Genomic DNA, 21,619 nt, shown 5'->3' with positions numbered 1-21,619 from the left:
AAGACTACGGGCAGCTTGAGGTCAGCATGGGCTATAGACTGAAACCCTACCTCACCATCCCCCAACCCATCAAATAAAGAGTATTACCATATATGCCTAGTAGCCCAGACTGGCCTTGAACTCACAACCCTCCTGTGTCAGCTTTCTAGGTGCTGGAATTACAGGTATGAAGTGTTGAGAGTCCCCAACCAAACCCAAGGAACACCATTTTAAAAGACTCCCCCTGCTTTTTGAATAAGTTAAACTCTTTACTTGTTATTTCTTCTCAATCTTTGAAGCCAAAAACAATACACAGTACTAAGAAGCTGAATCCTGCAAGCGCCACAGGATGTCTCAATGGGGCACAAAGGCAACTGCTAAACTGCAAAGATCTGCTTCTGTAAACATGCTTGCTTGCTTAAGCTCGGGTGGGAGTTGCGGTTGACTATTTCTAGAAATTAAACCTTGTATGCTATACTTGTCTATAAAATCTAGCCACAACTGAGGATTGGGGCTGTTCTCCCAGCACTCACCCAGAGGCCAGAGACAGCCCAGCCATAATAAAGCCTCTTTCCTCTTTGCCTTTCACCGTGTGTGGTGACTGCTGATTTATAGCTTACAACATTTTGGAGGTTCCACCGAGATATTCCCTATTTTCTGGGATCCTCGCTCTAATCTATCTAAGGCTCTGAGGTTGGAACAGCCAGGGAAAGGCCTCTGAGAGACATTCCTCAACCCCGGCCTTCCATCCTCAGTGTTGGTCACCACTGCTAACAAGGTAGGCTTGGTATCTGGTTGGGTGCCTTCATCCAGTTTTGTTCCCTGGGCAGGTCTGTACTAGATGGAAAGCTGGACTCAGCACTGATCCGCCTAGTTGGCTGTTGGAGGAGACGTCTCCTAGACCACCTGAAAGTTTTGGATCTTGATAAAGTCAGTGTTTGGATTTGTCTCCTTCATCCCTCAGTCTTTATTGTTGCTGTGGCCTTCCATCTAACCTCTGTCATGGGCTAATCTCTGTCCTCAAACATATGTACGTTAACTAATTTCTCTGATTTTGGGAAAAGAGGGAATGGAATGGGCTTTCGCCTCAGAGCCCCAAAACTCTGGACTCTCTGTGAACTTGAGTGGCCTTCATTTTCCAGAACAGAGTGGCTGCCGGAGGGAACTTTTAACCTTGATCTTGCTTACACTGTTGCAGGGTTGTCTTTTATTTTCACCTGGATCAGATCCCCTACATAGCTATGTGGGTGGACCTCCTGGAGAACCCATCTCTGGGGATAAACAAGTGTCTGAAGGAGTGTAAGACCACTTGGACACCAGAAAAGGGAGTCTTCCTGGTTACCCAACCCCCTAAGAAAATTTACCCTGTCCTTCAGGACCAGAACCCTGAGGACGACATACTCAGGCCACAACCATATGTACATCCTTGGCCTGAGCCTGACCCAAATCCTTTGTTGAGTCCACCCCATACCTGTTTGGGAGTCCCTTATGCTGAGGGATCCTCCCCTCTGCTCCTTCCCCTGCCCCTGCCCTTGTCCCTGTTTTGCCTCTCTGAGAGGTTGCACCCCCCCCCGCCCCACCTGGTCGGGAGTCTGAGCAGGGACCAGGTCGCTCAATCCTGGTCTACACCCCTTTTTCCACCACTGTCCTTTACAACTGGAAAAGCCAGAATCCCCCATTCTCTGAAAACCCCCAGGAGCTCATAGACCTTCTCAGTTCAATCTTTACCACTCATCTACCCACCTGGGAAGATTGTCATCAGCTTTTACAGATCCTGTTGACTTCAGAGTAGCAGACCAGAGGCCTCCGAGAGGCAGTCCACTCTGTTTTGGGACCTGATGGGCTGCCCACTCAGAATGCTGACAGAATTGAGGATGTGTTCCCTTCTACCTCTCCCTGTTGGGACCCCAACACCGATCAAGGTAGGGAGCACTTGCTTCAGTATCGCCAGACTCTGTTGCAGGGATTACTGGTGGCAGCTAGAAAACCCACCAACCTCACCAAGGTGAGTGATACCCTTCAAGAGCCAGATGAGTCACCTGCCGCTTTTCTGGAAAGGCTTTATAATGCCTATAGCTTCTACTCTCCTATTGATCAAGAGGCACCTGAGAACTGAGAAACCATTAATATGGCTTTCATTTCTCAGTCAGCCCCAGGCATACGGAGAAATCTCCAAAAGTTAGAAGGGTTTGAGGGAAAGCTGATCTCTGAACTGGTAGAAATTGCCCAGAAGGTCTACCATGGTTGAGATAGCCCAGCAAAAGGAACAAGGAAAAAAAATTGAAAAAATTCTGGTGGCAGCCTGGGGAAAGCCACCCCCCCAACCTCAACCCCAACAAGGTGATGACAGCCAGCTTAAAGGGGTGAGTGAGAGAGGCAAGTTGGAAAAGAACCAATGTGCTTACTGTAAAGAGAAAGGCCATTGGAAAAATTAATGTCCTCTTAAACAGAGGAAGCCAGCTCCTGTTTTGCCTGCCGCTGAGCAATGATGGGGCCAAGGCTTTTCCTTAAATCCCCTGGAGCCTATGGTGACTCTTAAAGTAGAAGGGAAGGATACCAAATCCTTGGTAGATATAGAGGCTACCTATTCAGTTTTGAAAAAACCTACTGGACCTATGATCAAGGACACGATCTCTATCCAGGGAGCAACAGGGAAGAAGACCCAGGGTATCCCCAAACTCGGGCAAGAGTTACTGATTTGGCACGATGAACTGTAACTCAATCGTTTCATCTTATACCTGATTGCCCGTACCCTTTCTTTGGATGGGACCTGTTACATAAACTAAAGGCCCACATCTCCTTCACTGGAGACATTATTAATCTGGATTTCCAATCACCCACCGTTTTGGTGACTTGCCCTGTGTCTGAAGAGTATGTTATATGAAAATCCTGGTGAACAAGACTCACCACTCTAGACAAGTGGAAAAAGCAAATTCTTACTGTTTGGGCTGAGACCAACCTGCCAGGGCTGGCAAAATATCAAGTGCCAATAATTATCCAATTGACTAGCACTGCCACCCCAACCAGGGTTAGGCAATACCCCATCAGTCACCAAGCTCGTCTGGTGGTTGTCAAACATATCAATTGCCAAAGGGAAGCAGGAATTTTGGTGCCTTGCCAGTCCTCATGGCCTACTCCTCTGCTTCCTGTTCCGAAACCTGGAACCTCTGAATTCAGGCCTGTCCAAGATCTCAGGGAAGTCAATAAGAGGGTTGAGACCATACATCCAATTGTCCCCAACCCTTATACTCTCCTCAGTGAATTTTCACCAGACTGTCAAGTCTACACTGTCTTAGATCTAAAGGATGCCTTCTTTGCTTTGCCAGTAGCCAAGGAAAGCCAGCTTATTTTTGCCTTTGAATGGGCTGACCCAGATGGTTCCTATAATGGACAATTGACATGGACTAGACTGCCTCAAGGGTTTAAAAATTCCCCTACGCTGTTTGCTGAGGCCCTCAGAAGAAATTTAGTTCCTTTCAGGGAAGCCAGCCCTGAAATCACTCTGTTACAGTACGTGGATGACTTATGGCTGCAGAGTCGGAGGAGACTTGTATTCAGGCAACTGAAAACCTGTTGAGGGAACTAGACACTCTGGGCTACAAAGCATCCACCAAAAAGGCTCAACTCTGTCTGGATTCTGTTACCTATTTGGGCTACGAGATCCACGAAGGAAAGCATTCCTTGGGGCCTGACAGGATCCAGGCTATATTAAATATACGAAAGCCCAAGAGTAGGAGACAAATTAGAGAATTTCTGGGTGCCGCTGGCTACTCCCGCCTGTGGATACTGGGTTTCCCTGAAATTGCCAAGCCTCTGTATGCAGCCACCAGGGACCAAGGAAGTGACCTGATTTGGGGAGAACCAGAGGATGCGGCATTTGACCAGCTCAAGATAGCCTTAACTCAAGCCCCAGCCTTAGCATTGCCAGGTGTAACTAAGCCCTTCCACCTGTTCATACATGAAGTCCCAGGTATAGCCACAGAAGTTCTTACCCAAGTTTTAGGCCCCTGGAAGAATTTGGTGGCATACTTATCAAAAAGATTGGACCCGGCAGCTACAGGGTAGCCAAACTACCTCTGATCCATAGCCACTACAGCTTACAACAAGGTGTATACCACTATGCCCAGCCCATGAAATTGTTTCAAGTTGAGTACAACTAATTCAGGAAAGCCCCACAGAGAGGAGTTTCTGGCTCTGTTCATGTCTGACATTATCAGGAGTTAACATCAAGGAAGAAAAGTACAGTTGCTTCTTGTTTTTTAAACTCCTCCTTAGGTGAATTGCTGTTACCTGAACTTGTGTTCTCCAAATTCACAACCAAATAAACAGGGGCATGTGACTGAAAAAAACTTTCACTATCTGAATTGTAATTACTACCCAGAACTCAGGAACCAGACTGATTCTTATAAATCTCTCTCTTTTTTTATTTTTTAACTTAAATTCATTAGTTTCCTTGGTTTGCACTGTAAAGAGTAGCCTACTACCAAATGTATTTATATACATAGACATATACATGTACACATGCATAATCCCCCCACAGACACACACACACACATACACACACACACACATACACACACACACAGCTGTACATGCAATATATCATCTTTCTTGAGCTCTTTTATCCAAAATCATTCATTGGTGCCCAAGATAAAGAACATTATCTTATAAAAAATGACTACAACATCCCTACCTAACTATATATCAGGTCTAACCCTACCCCAGGGAAGCATTTGAGGCTGTGCCATGGTACTTATGACCCATGGCCACCACAGAAGAAAGAACAAATTCCTGAAGGACCATCTCTGAATTCCAAGCACAGAGCACAGAAGCCTGTATTTAATGCTTTTCAAACAGTGAGTACCTTAGCCAGCTACATGGGTAAGGGCAGGAACCATGGGCTTGTGTGGCAGACGAAAACAGTGACATTGACTCAGAGTGTTTTGCCATAGTGTAATGTAGTTTGTATGGAATGATACGAACGTTTTAACACAGTGTTTCAGGATCCTTTGACCACTATTCAAATAACCCCCCTTGAATCCACAGCTTTTCAAAATAAAAGGTTTTCATAAGTAATTTTTAAAAATTTCAAATTACAGAGTTTTTCAGCTGTGTATTCAAAAAGAAGATAAATGAGTATGGGGGCATGCATGCGTGTGTTCTTTTTAAAAATATTTTTTATTTATTTTTATTTTATGTGTATGAGTGTATTGCCTGCATGTATATAAGTACACCCATGTCATACACTGCTGGCAGAGGTCAGAAGAGGGTGTCAGATTCCTTGGAACTGGAGTCACAGAGGTTGTTAACTGCCATGTGGGTGCTGGGGGTCCTCTATAAGAGCAGCCAGTGCTCTTAACCTCTGAGCCATCTCTCCAGCCCCGTGTGTGTGTTATTGGTGTTCAGGTGCAGGTCTTTGTGCAAGTGTGTGCATGTATGTGTGGAGGCCAGAGGATGACCTTGGCTGCTATTCTTCAGGGGCCATTTATCTTGTTTGAGACAGGGTCCCTCACTGTCCTGGAACTTGTCCATCAGGCTAGGTTGGCCAGACAGTGAGCTTCAGGGATCCATCTGTCTCTGCTTCTCCAGTGTTGGGATTCTGCAATTACAAGGGGGCATCACCATGCCCAGATTGTTTTATGTGGATTCTGGAGATTACACTCGGGTCTTTATGGTTGCAAGATAAGCATTTTACTGACTGAACTATCTCCCCAGCCCAAGAGAAGTGTTTGTTTTTAAACTTCCCTGGGGTACTAGGTATGCATGATTTTAATCCAACACTAGGGAGGCAAAGGCAGGAAGACTGAATTCAAGGCCAACATGGCCTGTCTCAAGAAACCAATCAACCAACCAGCCAAACAAACAACAATAACAACAAAGCAACAACATGATCCCTACCTGTGAGGTGGAAGGACCTCTTACCTGTGAACTAGTGTGTTCTTGAGGCCACCCACCAGGCCTCTAGCGATGGTCTTCACTCTGGGGGTGAGGATGGCCTGGGAGACATGAAAGGTCCCACGAGGGGCTCGCTCACTCAGGGTGGTCTCCAGGAAGGGGATCAATTTGTTCACACTTGTGGTGTTTGCCCAGGGTGCTGGAATTTTCTTCCCTGGCCACAGGAAGGGGTATTGCTTGTAGAAGGGACAGTGGTAGAAAATGAGAACCTGAAATGTTCAAAGTAGAAAAAGGAAAGCAACTTGTTCAAAAGCTGAACAACAAAAACACTTGAATGAGGGAGGATAAGAGGACAAATCCACGTGGAAATAACAGAACTGCTCATTAAACTGAGGAGAAAGCCACACCTCTGTGGAAGAGTCTACAAGACTGAATGACAGATCAGAATTTCGTGATTGTGGAGACTTAGAGTGTTGAGGGTCCAGAACCGAGTTACCTTGGGCTAGCCCAGTTCCTGTTAACACGCATTTATTTCCCACTCTTGTGTCTGACTTAACATCCTTTTGATGACCAGTTTAAAACCTTTGAAATGCATTTTTAGCAGGCCACTTTAGCTTCCAAAGTTAAAGATGTCATCAGATAACATCAGAAACCCCTAGTAATTTCCACTGTTTTCCTTTAGCCTGCATTTATCAATTCACTTGGTAAATACCTTGACGCACGACTTTCTTTAGTTCTGTGACTAATGAAATTTCATATGGCCATTTCCACAGTGAAACATGTATTCCAGGCAACCAGAAACTATGTTCCCAGGCCATGGCCTTTCCTATGTTGCTCAAGAATAGACTATTTCTTATTCTCATTGAGGTGAGCGTTGTGTTTTGCATAGATGATATTTTGCTTTTTATTATAATGATTTATTTTGTGATGGGGTGAGGGGGCACACGCATGCTGCAGAGCACTTGTGGAGGTCAGAGGACTAATTTCAGGAGTTGGTTCCTCCTTCCACTCAGGGATTTAACTCAGGTCATCAGGCTTGATAACATGTGCCCTATCTACTTAGTCATATATATTATTATTATCGCTATTATTATTGGGGTTTTTTTGAGACAGGGTCAGTTGGCCCAGCTGACCTAGAACTTGCTATGTAGACCAGACTGGTCTCAATCTCACAGAGATCCACTTTTTTTCTGCCTTCCAAGTGCTGGGATTAAAGATGTGCACCACCACACCCAGCTTCCTATTATTATTTAAAAAAATGTTTTATTATTTTTAATGTTGTGTATGAATGTGTACCCATGTGGGGTCTCTCCCTCCCCTCATGGGTCATTGGCCACCAGTCCCCGAGGACAAAGGGAGCAGAAGCAATGAATGGGGTCAGGACAGCCAGTGAGCACTGACGGAAGAAAGCCCTTCTGGGGAGGCAGGTTCAGTGATACAAACAGCTCCAGACTCAGTGAAACAGCTCCATTTATTCAGTGGGGGTTAGGGAAAATACAGTGTGGAGGCAGTAGCCAATGCCTCAGCTGATAGGTGCTCATAGTATGCTTTATTTACATGTGGTAGTAGGCTCCTATCATCCAACTATTGGGCAATGCCTGATTATCATATAGAAAAAACCTGGGGGCAGTTTTTACTCCAGGCAACTATGCCAAAGGTCATGTTCCAAATAAGGTCAGGCATCTGTGCTTGGTGGCACTTTCCAGGTAAGTCAGGCAGAGAGCCGGAGGCCCCCTGCTGAGAAGGGGGTCCTTCCATATAGCCTGGCCCCTTAGAGCTATCCAGACATGGAGGACTACAACCCTAGCAGCAGGGTTCCCCAACATACCCATGTGCAATGCCTGAGGAGGTCAGAAGAGGAAGGACTTGGATCCCCTGGAATGGAGTTATGGACAGTTATTAGCTGTCATGTGGGTGCAGGGACCCGAACCTGGGTCCTCTGCAAGAGCAGCCGGTACTCTTAACCTCTGAGTCATCTCTCCAGTTCCCTATATATTATTTTAAAAATACATAAACCAAGATTTACTAAGCACTTATTGTGTCTGATTATTACAATTTTTTTGGTTATGAACATTTTCAGAAATAAGGTAAAGCCACAGACCACCTTCCTCACAATTGTGCTTTAAATAAATGCAAAAACCAGACAAGATTATAAAGGAAATCGATGATATGGAAATATATCCATCATATAACAAATACAATTATAATAAATTAATGCATAGGCCTCATGATAAGTGCATAAAACAAAACTGTTTTTGAATGAGCCTAACATGCTCCATAACGGTGAGTTAGAGTTAATGATGAGCATATATTTCTGATGTTTTAAGACACCTGTAGTGAATGAAACGTAGATAACAGACAGGATAACAAGGATAACAGACAGGCAGGGCCAACCCTGCCAGCCGGGATGTTATTGCAGGTACTTGTAACTGATGGGCATGTTACTCTTCGGTTAAAGGTAAGCAAAAGTGAATATGTAGTTTTTAGTTTGTTTGAGCAACCAGATGCAGTGTTTTTAAATTCCATCCGCATATTCCCCAGGAAGTCTCTGGATCTTAGGCTGAAAACACTCATAATGGTCTAGGAATTGTGTTTTCTGTGTTCATGAAATTGACGCTAAGCTCTTATTGTTCCGATAAACACTGTGAACTAATTTGTGAGTAAACAGATTTTCATGTGTGCACTGACTCCGAATGAAATTACCCTTCCCCAGGAGATCAAGGGAGCATGCCACTAGCGTCAAGAAAGACTTCACAGAGGCCATGGGCCTCCAATGGGAGCTCTTGAGGTGGTGGTAATTTTGAAAATAATTAGCAAGCTACATCCACAACATTAATTAGTTTTTGGGAGGCAGCTGTGGGACAGGGAATTGCTATTTTAATTGTCCCAATTTGGAGCTCTGCTGTGTGGGTTTCTAGAAGGATTGTATTTTTCCCCTGGGGGGCACCAGTGAGCTCTTCTCAAAGGAATGCCCAACCCATGTTTATATTGTGGACTGCAATCTTCAGAGCATAATCCCCCAGGCACTCAAGAGCAGGGGATCCACATGCCCTCCTCGCCTCCTTTCTTTCCAGTGTGTTCGGCTGATGACAAGGCGACTGGCCGTTCCTGAAGGCTCTGAGCCAAGGAGTGGCAGACAGGCAGCAGCAAACAGGCTAATAGCTGTCCTCCTGGCTCTTAATGGTTCTGAGTAATGCTGATGCTGATGATGTCTGTGGTAAACACGTGTGTTAATGAGGTTCATCATGGGCTGACTGTAAGCAGATTGCCTGGGAGATCCAAGGATTTCCTCCTGGCACTGTAACTAGCTAATTTGGAAGACTGAAGCCTTTAGGGAGAGCTCCTCTGCGGGATGAAGGGTGGGGGATGCTGTGCAGCCCTCTGGCAGGCCTGGTAGATGGTATCCAGGGCAGTACATTAGGGCAGGAGACAACAGGTACTCAACTTTACTGTGCGTCAAAAAGGTATAAGGAATCTGGATTATACAGGAGGGGCTTTCTGCCTTTCCCCAGGACTTTCTTGGCCAGTCTGTGCTGAAGGTTACAGGAGCAGCTCTGCTGACAATGGGAGTCTGGCAGGCAGGCACACCTATTCTTGGGAAACAGAACACAGGTACCCGCACTCTCATGGGACTTGTGGGTTTCATCTCTGTCTCTTCCCACCCATCACCTCTTGTGATGGTTCCTTTCCTAGGAGCCTCTGGATGCAGATATATGGCATGTTCTACATTTCAACAATTGTGTTACAAAAGCCCTTTCTTCATATTATATAGAACACTGGACACCATCTTATGTAATTGCATATTGATGGATTTATATTTTATTTTTATTTTGTATTTAAAATTTTTATTCATATTTATTATTAGTGTGTATGTGCAGGCATGCTCATATTATGGCATGCATGTAGAGATCAGGAGTTAACTTTCAGGAGTTGCTTCTCCTTCTACCATGGGTTCAGGGGATCAAACTCGGGTCACTAGATTTGCACAGTGGGCAAGTGCTTTTACCCACTGAACCATCTTGCTGTCATTATTTTGGAATACTGAGATAGTTCTTGCTATGTAGTACAGGCTGACCTTGAACTCACAGCAATCCTCTCGCCTCCACCTCCCAAGTGCTGAGATTATAGATATGCACCATGCCCAGCTTGATTGTTTTGTATTTCACTAGACATCTATTTCTTACCTTCTCATTAAGATCCCAAATACTTCTGAACTGTAGACCAAATCTCCCAATTCATTGTGCCTTTAAAGCCTGTATCTGCCAGCATATATATATGTGTGTGTGTATGTATATATATATATTCGTATTCATGTAAGTATTCAGTTTTCATATATTCATGAGCTGTGATGTAATTGCAAATTCAGTAAATGAAATGTGACTGAGCAGTAGGACACATCCTGATATTAAATTCCTGTAAGAAAACACTCAAGGGGTCATGTGCAAGGCAGCTCATTACACAATGAATATTTAAAGCTTGACTGCCAGTGTGACACAGCCCCAGCATGGGGCAGATGACTGGTAGCTCTTTTGGAGAGCTCTTGTTTCAGCTTTTAAGAAGAGATATTGTAGGACAAACAGGGAAGAAAGGATCAGGGAAGGTCATAGAATTTAAGTTAGGGACACTTTCCCTTTTTCTGATATACCTTCAGCTCTTCCCCTCATAAGTATAGAAGTATTTGTAATGGATAATGCAGTTAAATTAGATCACTCTTGCACATGTGTGTTTTATGCTGGCTATACTTGTGAGTGTGGGTATATGCATGTATGTGGGTACACATGCACTAGTCTGCATGTGTGTATGTGTGTAGAGACTAAAGGTTGGATGTCTTTCCTTTGTGTAGAGAAAAGGGTGGATGTCTCTCCTTGCTAGCTTTCTCTCTCTCTCTCTCTCTCTCTCTCTCTCTCTCTCTCTCTCTCTCTCTGTGGGTGGGTACAAGCATGTCATGGTGCAAATGTAAAGGTCAAAGGATAACTTACAGGATTCAGTTCCCTTCTACCATGTGGGTTCCAAGGATCAAACTCATGTTGTCAGGCTTAGCAGCAAGTGCTTTCACCTGCTGAACCATCCACTCAGTCCTCCAACTTTACTTTTTGAGACAAAGTTTTTCAGTGAACCTGAATCTCATCTATTTGGCTACACTGACTGGCCAATGAGGTTCAAGGAATCTACCTGTCTTCACCCTCCCCCAACACTGGGTTACAGGCATGAGCCACTGTGCTTGGTTTTTTAAGTGGGTTCTGGAGATCTGAACATAGATCCTCATGCTTGTATGGCAGGCACTTAATTGACTGAGCCATCTCTTTAGTCCCCAGATTAGTTCATTCTTAAAAACTAAGATCACTGTGCCGCTGGAATCTATCTCACTGTCCACACTCCTTATATGGGGATTTCTAGTCAGTTTAGAATGCAACCTGTCAACCATCTGGAATACCATAATCTGTGAATGAAATTATGAATTTTTGCCTGAACTCATATTTAGCCGTACCTAATCCCCATAGTCAAGAGCTGTCCCTTTTTCTCAACAGGAATAGTCTGAGACCCTTTTAGAATAGAGGTTCTTAATGAAAAGAAAGTGTTTTATTTGTATAACACAAGACAGCCTTTGTGAAAATCATCAAGGCTTATGGTAGGTCCTCAGAGATCAGCAGGATGTGGTGATAGGGGGATACTGGACACAGTGGGGAGGGAACCCTGCCTCATGCCATTCACCACAGTGCTTCCTGGGCAAGTTGTTTCAATCTCTCAGTTCCTCAGTTGCCCCATTGTAAAATGGGCATGATAACAAAGTTCCTGTCTCATAGAGTATCAGATTAGTTAATTCAGCACACACTGATGGTTAAATGAGATTGAGTTGTTGTTTCATGAGTCTCAGGAAAGCTTGGGCTACATAGTGAGACTCTCAAAAGCAAAAAACAAAACAACAAAAAACCCAAACAAACAAAAAATGGACTTGTGCGTCTGAACAGAATCAAACTTGTGAGAGATGTGATAATATTTGACAAAATATCACTTATACCTGGTGCTCAGCAGATATTTACAAATAGTCTTGAAATTATTTTCAATGAAAAGTTCCTCTGAGTTCAAAAATATTGCTTTAAATTTTTTTTGATTGACTGATGTGCATGAATGTATGTTCATGTGGGGGAGGTAAGGTGTATGGGCCTGTCTGCACACAAAGACCAGAAGACATCAAGTGTTCCCCTCTATAATTCGACATCCATTCCTTTGAAGCAGGGTCTCTCCCTGAATCTGGGACATGTGTTTTCTTGGCTAAGCTGGAAGCCAGAAAACCCCAGCAATTCTCCTGTCTCCACGTCTGCCTTGGAGTTGGGGTTACAAGTGTTTGTGGGATATACAGCTTGTGAAATGAGATCCAAACTCCTGTCCTCATAATTGTAGAGAAAACTTTTAACCACTGAGCCATGTCTCTAGTCTCCCCCACAAATATTTCTTTAAGATGTTTTATTACTTAGGGCTGAGGATGTGGCTCAGTTGTACAGCTACCTGCTTAGCATGCGTAAGGACCTGGGTTCAATCTCCAATGCTGCAGGGCAAAAAAAAAAGGTATTTTGCTTAATGCACTTAATGGGCTGTGAACAACTTTGAATGAAAGTATACATTTTCTTTTTCTTGAAGAGAGTATAAATTGGAAGTTGCCCTTTCTCCTGTTGCTCTTGTGCTACTGCCTTGGGATGAGAATGAAATATATTTGAGGGCTATATTCCCTTTTACTGAGCATGTTCCTCATAGGCCTAGGTTTGGAAGCTCTTTTTCACCAAGGGGTAGAGGGTTCTGGAGGGGTATTAAAGAGACCTTAGGGGAGACAGAATGGTATTATAACAAACTGGCTTATTTTACAACTTTGTTTTGGGCTGTACTGACTTCACAGTAAATTTAGATGTCAAACAGATTGCAGACAAACTCTTAAGTGTTTGGCAGGCATTAATCCCTTTTCCATCAGGACCAGTAAATACTTGTAGTTATCCCAGAGCTCAGGAACTAGTATACAGGTGCTCAGTGTTCTAAACAATCTACCCCAGTGTTAGAGCCTTGGAGTGAGCTATTTTACAGTTGCCAACCTAGGAAAAGCAGAGAGTTAAGTTCTTATCTTCAAAAACTCATCCTTCCTCCCCCTTACCTGGCACTTCTTCTCCCACAGGCTTCGCAGTGTCATACTTTCCACACTGCAGGCTGGGCACAGCTTGTTTCCAAAGGCCTCCTGGATCCTCAGAACCAGGCATTTGTGATGGGCCTCATCCATGGCATAGAAGTGGTTGAAATCCAGGAAGACAATCTCTTGAGGGTGCTGAGTGAGGAAGGCATCAATCTCCATCAACCCATCCCAAACTTTGATGCCAAAGAGCCCGTGGATGAAGTAGATCTCCTGGTCAGTGTCGCCTGGTTTTGAAGACACACGAAGGTCAAAGTAGCGGATCCCAGCCTCCAGCTGCTCCCGGAAGGTCAGGTTCTGAGTCACAGACCATTTCTTCATTAACTTCTTCACCAAGGAAATCCGGGCAAGGCGTTTAACAGCTGGGGTTTGGTCAGGCCCCACTGGGGACTTTTCATCGACCCAGTAACTGAATGAATCATGGGATCCTGGGCAAAACAATAAAAGAGAAACACCACAGATGAGACTGGAACTGGGAAAACCAAGCCTACTGATAAGGCAACACCAAATAAGAACCACGTTTGTACATACGTTATAAATAAATACTTGCACAAACTTTCAAGCCTTCTGGGAAAGAAATAAACATAACTAAAAGTAATGCAGACTTATTAGAAACTCATTAAGACCAGGGCAATACTATAATTCTCACATATTGCTAGTGTAAAGTAAATTAATAAGTAACCTTTGGAAAGCTGTTGAGAAATATGCTTAGAAATCAGAGCTTTAAAATATTCATAGCTCTTGATCTAGTATTCATTTCGGGGAAGCTATTCTGGGGGAAATAAAGTCAAACCTTTGGAAAAGCAAAGATGGCTGCCAGAGGGTCTCATAGATTCAAGCTGGAGGAGGCTGCAACGCCCCTTCTAGGATACTTATCTGCTTTATTCATACCGTTGAAACCTAAAAGGGTGTAAGAGCATTGCATTTACCTCAGCAGTCTGGGACAGGCACTTAAATGCAGAACTAAAACCATTCCTCTATTTTGTGCTTTTCAAAAAAAGAAATGATAAAAATTTAAAAGTAAATGTATGTAATGTTTGTCGTACGACTGTACAGATTTGAACCAGTAACAATGACTTCTCGACAGAGCAGTTAAAACTTTGATGGGGTCAACCCAGGTTAGCCATATCATCCTCTTTTTGAATTTATGCTTTCAATGGGCTGGAACTAGGGGATCCAACAGCCTCTTCTGTTCTCCACGGGCATTGCACCACACGGGTGCACTTACCTACATGCAGGAATAACACTCATACACATAAAATAAAAATAATAAATAAAATATAAAAAAACTTTCAATGGGCTGGAACTGCCTATGTCCTACGTCTTAAAGAACAAAAGGGTAGGAACCTTCTAGCCATTGAGATTATCTTTTTATAAAGAACAAGTGACCAAGACTTTCAATAGGGACGTTTCTAACTATATAGAAAATATTTCAGTGATAATTATTTTTAGGTGAAAGTGGTCTTCCACAGGCATCTTTCATTGTGTCACTGCTTTCTATCCTGTGTTTGTTTTGTCTTTTAAGAGTTTTGAATTTTAATTTTTTTGGGGTGTGTGTGTGTGTGTGTTTGTGTGTTTGGGATATAAGCAAATGTGTATGTATGGAGGGGGTACATGCGCCTAGAAGTGTACTCAGAGACAAGACATTGATACAAGGTCTGTTATTGAACTTGGAGTTGGCTAGTGGCCAGCAAGTCCCAGCAATCCTGTGTTGGGGTTACCTAAATGCACATAACCACATCTAGATTTTTTTATGTGGGTTCTGGTGATTTCAACTCAGGTCTTCCTGCTTGTGTAGCAAGCATTTACCTACTAAGTGATCTCCGTAGCCCCAAGTCCTTCACCACCACCATGCTGGGATTTTTTTTTTTTAACTCATTCTAATTCAACATCACCTGTTCTCTATTGTACTGAATTTTAGAGTCAGCATTTCATATATAATACAGAATTTATGAAAGTGCTGTTTTCTGTCACATTATTTTCTTCTTTTGAAAATAAATCATTCTGTACTGACTTTACTATTCAATCATCTCAGAAATAGGGTGAACAAAAGAAAATGAGTAATAAATGATGGCTTATTTTTAGGCAGCATCCAGAGCATGGAAGAGATTCAGTTAAATATTAAGAAAGAGTGTATTTATTCATCTTTAGCAAACTGAATTTCACAAGTGAGAAAATTACCAGCATATTTCAGATAAAAAGAAATAAAGTTATTAGAAATGTGGAACACGTCCCCCTGGACCTTGTGCATTGGTTACTGCTGCTAATGAGGCTCACTGGGTTCTGCCTAATGCTTCACTTCCTTTGGCTGCACAGAAACAGGAACTTTTTATACCTCTTTATTGAAAGATTTATTATAAATACCTTACATGTAATGGTGAACAGCCAGTTCTCTTTTCCTTTTAAATTTCATTAATGAGCCAGCTGTTCAGGACACAGTATGTAACATAGTGCAAAGGCACAGAGTGAACTTACTCTTGCCTGGGCACTAGGGAATAGTTGTTAGCAGAACATGGAGGAGAGACAAATTCCCTCTGCAGTGTGCTTGCTGGTGCCAAGCGCAGTTTCAGCACCACAGGGAGATGTGCTAACAACCTCCAGTACTTTTCTCCCTGTCTGAGGACTGTACAGAAATGTGAGAGCAATGGGACCCCAGGGGCCATTTCTGAATGCACAAGACACACACCTCTCCCTGCCCCTCCACAAAAGTAAGAAAAGTCCACCCCACAGAAAAAAGAATGTACAAAGTTTCCCTGACAATGTTCAGTTTCTCTTTAAATGTTTGCCTTCTTTTCATCCTCCTGTGCAACATACCCCCATTCCACCCCTTACAGGGCATGGCAGTGGCACAGACCTCGAAATCTTTCACAAGGGTTTTCATACCTAGACCAACAGCAATCAAAAGCAGTCATCACTCAATAAGAGCCCTTCTCAATATTTTTCCTTTTTACCTTTTATTTATTTTTTTTGGTAGAAAACGTTTACAAATATATAAAGTAAATGAAATAGCATTCATGTTATGTCATGCCTTTAAATGAACTTGATTATTTATTAGGGATTTTAAAAGCTAAAATTTTTCATACCTAGACCAACAGCAATCAAAAGCAGTCATCACTCAATAAGAGCCCTTCTCAATATTTTTCCTTTTTACCTTTTATTTATTTTTTTTGGTAGAAAACGTTTACAAATATATAAAGTAAATGAAATAGCATTCATGTTATGTCATGCCTTTAAATGAACTTGATTATTTATTAGGGATTTTAAAAGCTAAAATATCAAAATGCCCTTCTACACATGCATGCAGTCCAATAAAAAAGTCTTAAAAAATCTTAATATTTTACAATCAAAATTCATTATAAAAATTTCTTTTCTTCCCATAGAAGCCATTTTATTCTTCAAACACAGTTCATGATAAAAGCAAGTTCTTCTTTCTGCCTTGGAATACAGGGATTAAGTCCAAGCATTCTGTTTCACTGGTCTCTAAGGAGACTGCTGATGGGCAGTGCCTGGCACAGTGGTGCTATGCATTGTGGTCTGTCCTATGATAGGGTCAGAAAACATCAAGAACCTCAGCTACTGAAGGAACTTTTGCTGCTACTGTCCTGCATTGTCCATGCGCCTTCATCGACTCCTCTCTGTCCATCCTTTATCCTGTTCACACACGTGCCCTCCCGTCTTCCCCCTTCACAAGGCTGCCTTCTCTCTTTCTTGCAGTCCTGCTACGTTCGTCTCCTGTGACCTATTCACCCCTTACCAGGAGTCTACCTCACACCCTCCTGTTGTTACTTCCAACCTGAAAACCTTCTAATGAACAAACCCAAATGACTTCACCCTTCTTGACTTCTCTGAGGGTTTGCCCAGTCAACTATTTTCTGGAACTTTCCATTCCCTTGTGCTCAACAATGCTGATGAATCTGCATACTTCTGAGAGTTTCATTTTTCTTATTCTCTTTGTTTCTTGAGACAAGGTCTCACTATGTATCCCAGGCTGGCCTGGAACTCATGGCAATCCTTCTGCCTCAGACTCATGAGTACTGGGATTACATGTGCGAGCTACCACACCCAGCTCACCCGGACTTGCCTATGTTCCAAATACATGTTTCCTCCTTCCTAGGGAAGTTTCTACCTGATGGTCTGCACACACAATGCAATACTTATTTCCAAAGTCCACTGTTGATCTCACCCCACATAAAGTACTCTTGAATTTCTGCCAACACTTAATATAGTCACTGGGACTCGAAATCTTGGAATGTAAAGTCTTCCCTCCCCTTCACCCAACTCCATTCACCCAGCCAGTTACCAAAACTTTATACTGAGTTTCACAACATATGTCAGACCCATCTCTTCCCTTGATCTTCAACTGCCATTTACATTACTCAACACCTTTCCGATAACCGAGGACTAAAATAACCTTTGTCCTTTTACTCCCATCCTCTAACTGTTCATGCTTTAAACACCAGTGCTCTTAAGATACCACTAATTATGGCACTTTCATAAGCAGTGGACTCCCTCTTCTTTGGCTCTACTGCCTCACCTTAGATTCATCTCAACCAGGCCCTCTTGAAGCCTGAAAAGTACAATGTCCCCAAAGTACAATACACAGACTGGACTCTGTTGTTCACTCTTTCACTCAGACATTCTGTGAAATGCTCATTCACCCAAGACCTGTCTCTATCTTTTCCCCAGCCTCTATAATCCATATGTAGGGAGACTTCTTTACCAGTCCTTTGATCCATGGTCAAAGGGGAAGGCCTCTGACCACTTGAATAGTCACAACTTATTAGTGGAGGAAAAAGAAATCAGGAGGCTTGCTTCCCTTACTGTGTCTTAGGAGGTGATTAGATGAGGTTGCTTAAGATTAATTAGGGCCTTTTAGGGTGTATACTTGGTTAGAGTTTAGAACAAAGTCTCTGAGGCAGGGAAATCACAGGGGATGGATAATGGAGTGGGGGAAAGGTCAGTAGCATCTTTGTTTAGTGTTATGGTTACTCCTTCTGGATAGCATTGGTGTCCAGGATCATCCCTGAGGCCAGAAACAAGAAAATGAGCTGGCCTTGTGAGTTCCAACAACCACTTAGTACTTTATCTGGAATACAAATTGCTGCTTCGTTCTTTGTGATGACTGTTTCTAGGGGATTAGAGATCTTAAATGAGCACAGGGCAGTTTTTAGTTAAAGTGCTTTCATTACCCGGTTTTTGCAAATTGGAATGGTAGCCATTTTCTAAACTCAGTTAAAAAGACTTTAAAGTGAATTTCCTGGGAACCTCGTTTCTAAGTAAAATGAAAAGAATTCCGACAACACAATGTACCACTCACCACACTGTACCACATTGGCATCAGAATATAAGGTGACATTCCTCACAGCCACAGAGGGGAATCCAGGGAGGCAGGATGGTGACACCACATCAAAGAACTCCTGACCTCTTAGACTTAGGAAATGTTCTGTACCCTTAGGTACAGTTCTGCCTTTGGGAGCTCTCCGACTTTGGAGCTCATTAGCCCCTCTCGGTGGTGCACTAACCCCACCTTTCCTGGCCAGGTTTCTTCACTCTTCTCAGGGATGGTACCTCTAGGCACCAACATCACTGAAACTGGTTCTCGGAGGGAATGGGAACCAACAACAAAAGCTCTTACCTTTAATGTCCAAAGCACAGCTATATGCGCACTACACAAACAGATACGCAGTAATCTTTAAAAATTTTATAAACATTTAAAAAAAGATGCGACTATACGCCATGTGTGGGCAGTAACCAAGGAGGCCAGAAGGGGGCATCAGATCCCCCCTCAGGTGCTGCCCCAACTGAAGTTGGGTCTTCCACAAGAGCAGTAAGTTCTCTTGATCCCTGAACGGTCTCTCTAGCCCCTACTGTAATCTTTAGTATGAGCATTTCCAGGATCAGAATGGAAACATATAAAAGACTCCTACAGGGCAGGCAATCTTGAACAAAAGGCTGAAGAATGCTGCTTTAAACTGAGCCCCAGGGTACTCCTGCAGTCTCAGGCATAATTAGCATGTTCCTCACTCCCTCCAGTGATGTTTCCCATTGGACGTTCATAAGCATCCCCTACTGGAAAGTTCTGTTCCCATCTCCTGCCCCAGACACAAACAAGCTGAGAACCATGCAATTCTCTCATTTCCTTCTTTCTTTCTTTCTTTCTTTTCTTTTCTTTCTTTCTTCTTTCTTTCTTTCTTTCCTTTCTTTCTTTCTTTCTTTCTTTCTTTCTTTCTTTCTTTCTCTTTTTTTACTTTTTCTTAAGTGTCTCCCCAGGAACAAGTCATTTCTATGTTTATTCATCCCCAAAGGACCCCAACTAGCAGTTTACAATTTAGGGCATAGATATTTACAAGTGATCAATCCTGAGACTAATTTGGGGAATGATCACAGTTCAATGGATGTGAAACAGAGTTTTCACACGGTTAAGAGCATTGAGTCTGGTACCAAGCTGCTTGAGTTCATAATCCAGGTTCCAGTGCTTACTCATTATGTGACACACATACTGTGCCTTAGTTCTTCATCTGTGAAATGGGCTAACATCAGCAGCACTCACTGGTTTATATAAAGGCTAAACAAGTTAAGTAAGCACTTGAAGGAATCCCTGGACAGCAAAATAGGCTCATACTTATTATTCCTCACTGTTTGTTGCTTTCTATCTAGGCAATAATATGTGAGAAACAAATAATTAAAATTTTGGCAAATTTTTATATTTAGGGAACTGCTATGCTTTTATATGGTTACCATTAAGAGTTTTGAAGGATGAAATCAAGTTTTAAGTGATCTGTTTTCAATTCTACCTAAAAACTCAACATCAAAAGTAACACCATTGGAGACTAGAGAGATGGTTCAGCAGTTAAGAGCTCATACTGTTCTTATAGAGAACCCAAGTTCAGTTCCTAGCAACCATGCCTGGTGTCTCACAACCACGTGTAACTCTACCTTCAGGGGATATGATATCTCTCATCTCCACAGACAACTGTACTCACACGCACACTCACACATACACACACACACACACACATATGCACAAGTACACACACAATTAAAAATGAAATATTTTAAATGTAATAACTTTAGATTACAGTATTATATAATTTAAGCCTAAATTGGCACTAAATTCTTAAAACTGAACTAAACATGTTAGTAATTTGCAGTCTGGTCTTAATGTCACCAATTGTCAACAACATAGTGACTACCCAGTGTTGACAGTAGGGAGTGAAGTTTCCCAGGAGGTTCTGAAATTTTTATTTTTAGCATGATGGGATTAGACATCTTCAAGTGATTATATAGAAAAATAAATACAAGAAAAAAATCTAAGCAGCTGTTAAAAACATTTTTGGAGACTTAAAAAAATCTATATAAGCCATTGTTTAAAGCCCACAATCCCTTCCTAATATATTAAAAATAAAACCTAAAAGTTTTGCACATTTAACCCAAACCCTCAAACATCTATATAATGATTCACAAAGAATTTCTCCTAATATATTTTTCATGCAAACTGAGATCTGTGTACTTTTAGTTTTTCTGTAATTTTTACACATTGCAAATATTATCAAGTAGTTCTTAGGAACCCGTGCTTGGTAGTTTTAGTCATCTTGCTTCCTATTTCCTTTGCATGTTTGAGTTTTTTGAGACTCTTGAGTTTTCCTGTCATTTTTTAAAATTTTATTTATTATTTTTATTTTATGTGTATGCATGTATTGCCTGCATGTAGGTAAGTACACCTGTGTCATGCAATGCCCACAGAGGACAGAAGAGGCCATCAGATCCCCTGGAACTGGAGTTACAGTCGTTAGCTGCCATGTGGGTGCTGGATTCGAACCTAGGTCTTCTGCAGGAACAGTCAGTGTTCTTAACCTCTGAGCCATCTCTCCAGCTCCAAGTTTCCCTGTCTTATTCACAGCCTTTTTGCTTTTGTAGAAGAAATTTTCACTCAATAATAAGGAAATTTGAGAGTACCAATGATAATATACCATTGAGATGATGGAAGAGCAAAGCATCCTGGACCTACTCACCCAGATGTACCTGCCACTGAAAAGCTTTTGCTGGCTCACACCTGCAAGGAGAGTTTTGATCCAGATGGAAATCCCCAGTAAAGCAAAGTTTGTTAGTTGTTATGGGAAATGCTTAGCTAGCACAGGACACCTATGGAGGTATTTGGAACTAATATCCTTTCAGCTACCATAATGTCTACATATATGTCTGTGCATAAAGGCTGATAATAAAAATTGGCCAATGTGAAATGAGATCCAGAAAAACAAAAAAACTTTCATTTAAGGAGAGTGAAACCACTTCTATTTATGTGGGAAAAATGTTTTAAAGGATTAAAATAAAATAGATGTCACAGAAATATTTTACTAATGGCATCTATGTATGCAAAGCTTCTAAGACATACTAACAATTATTCTGCAAGCATTTTTCAAAGATAAATATTAGTGTAAGCTCATTTTCTTAGTCATTAAATTCCATATAAATTCTACATTTTTATTGGAACTTGTACTAGTTAGTTTTAACTGTCAACTTGATACAACCTAGAATCCACCCTGGACTGTTTAAGAGTAGAGAAAGCTAGCT

The 21,619-nt window shown here is 42.2% G+C and overlaps 1 protein-coding gene across 1 annotated transcript in view; it reads right to left on the bottom strand.

The window, feature by feature from the left end:
• Positions 1 to 21,619, bottom strand: part of Plcxd2 (phosphatidylinositol specific phospholipase C X domain containing 2) — a 54,507-nt gene that overhangs the window by 6,398 nt on the left and 26,490 nt on the right. Inside the window, exons 2-3 of the mRNA XM_008851614.2 lie at positions 13,016 to 13,476; positions 5,902 to 6,143 (exon numbers count right to left, since the gene is read on the bottom strand). Coding sequence (XP_008849836.1) covers positions 5,902 to 6,143; positions 13,016 to 13,476 — 703 coding nt within the window. The remainder of the gene's footprint in view (positions 1 to 5,901; positions 6,144 to 13,015; positions 13,477 to 21,619) is intronic.

This window comes from Nannospalax galili, unplaced genomic scaffold (assembly GCF_000622305.1).
Source record: "Nannospalax galili isolate Female #2095 unplaced genomic scaffold, S.galili_v1.0 scaffold626, whole genome shotgun sequence".
In the NCBI taxonomy this organism is placed as follows: Eukaryota; Metazoa; Chordata; class Mammalia; order Rodentia; family Spalacidae; genus Nannospalax; species Nannospalax galili.
This window is presented reverse-complemented; position numbering and strand designations above follow the sequence as displayed.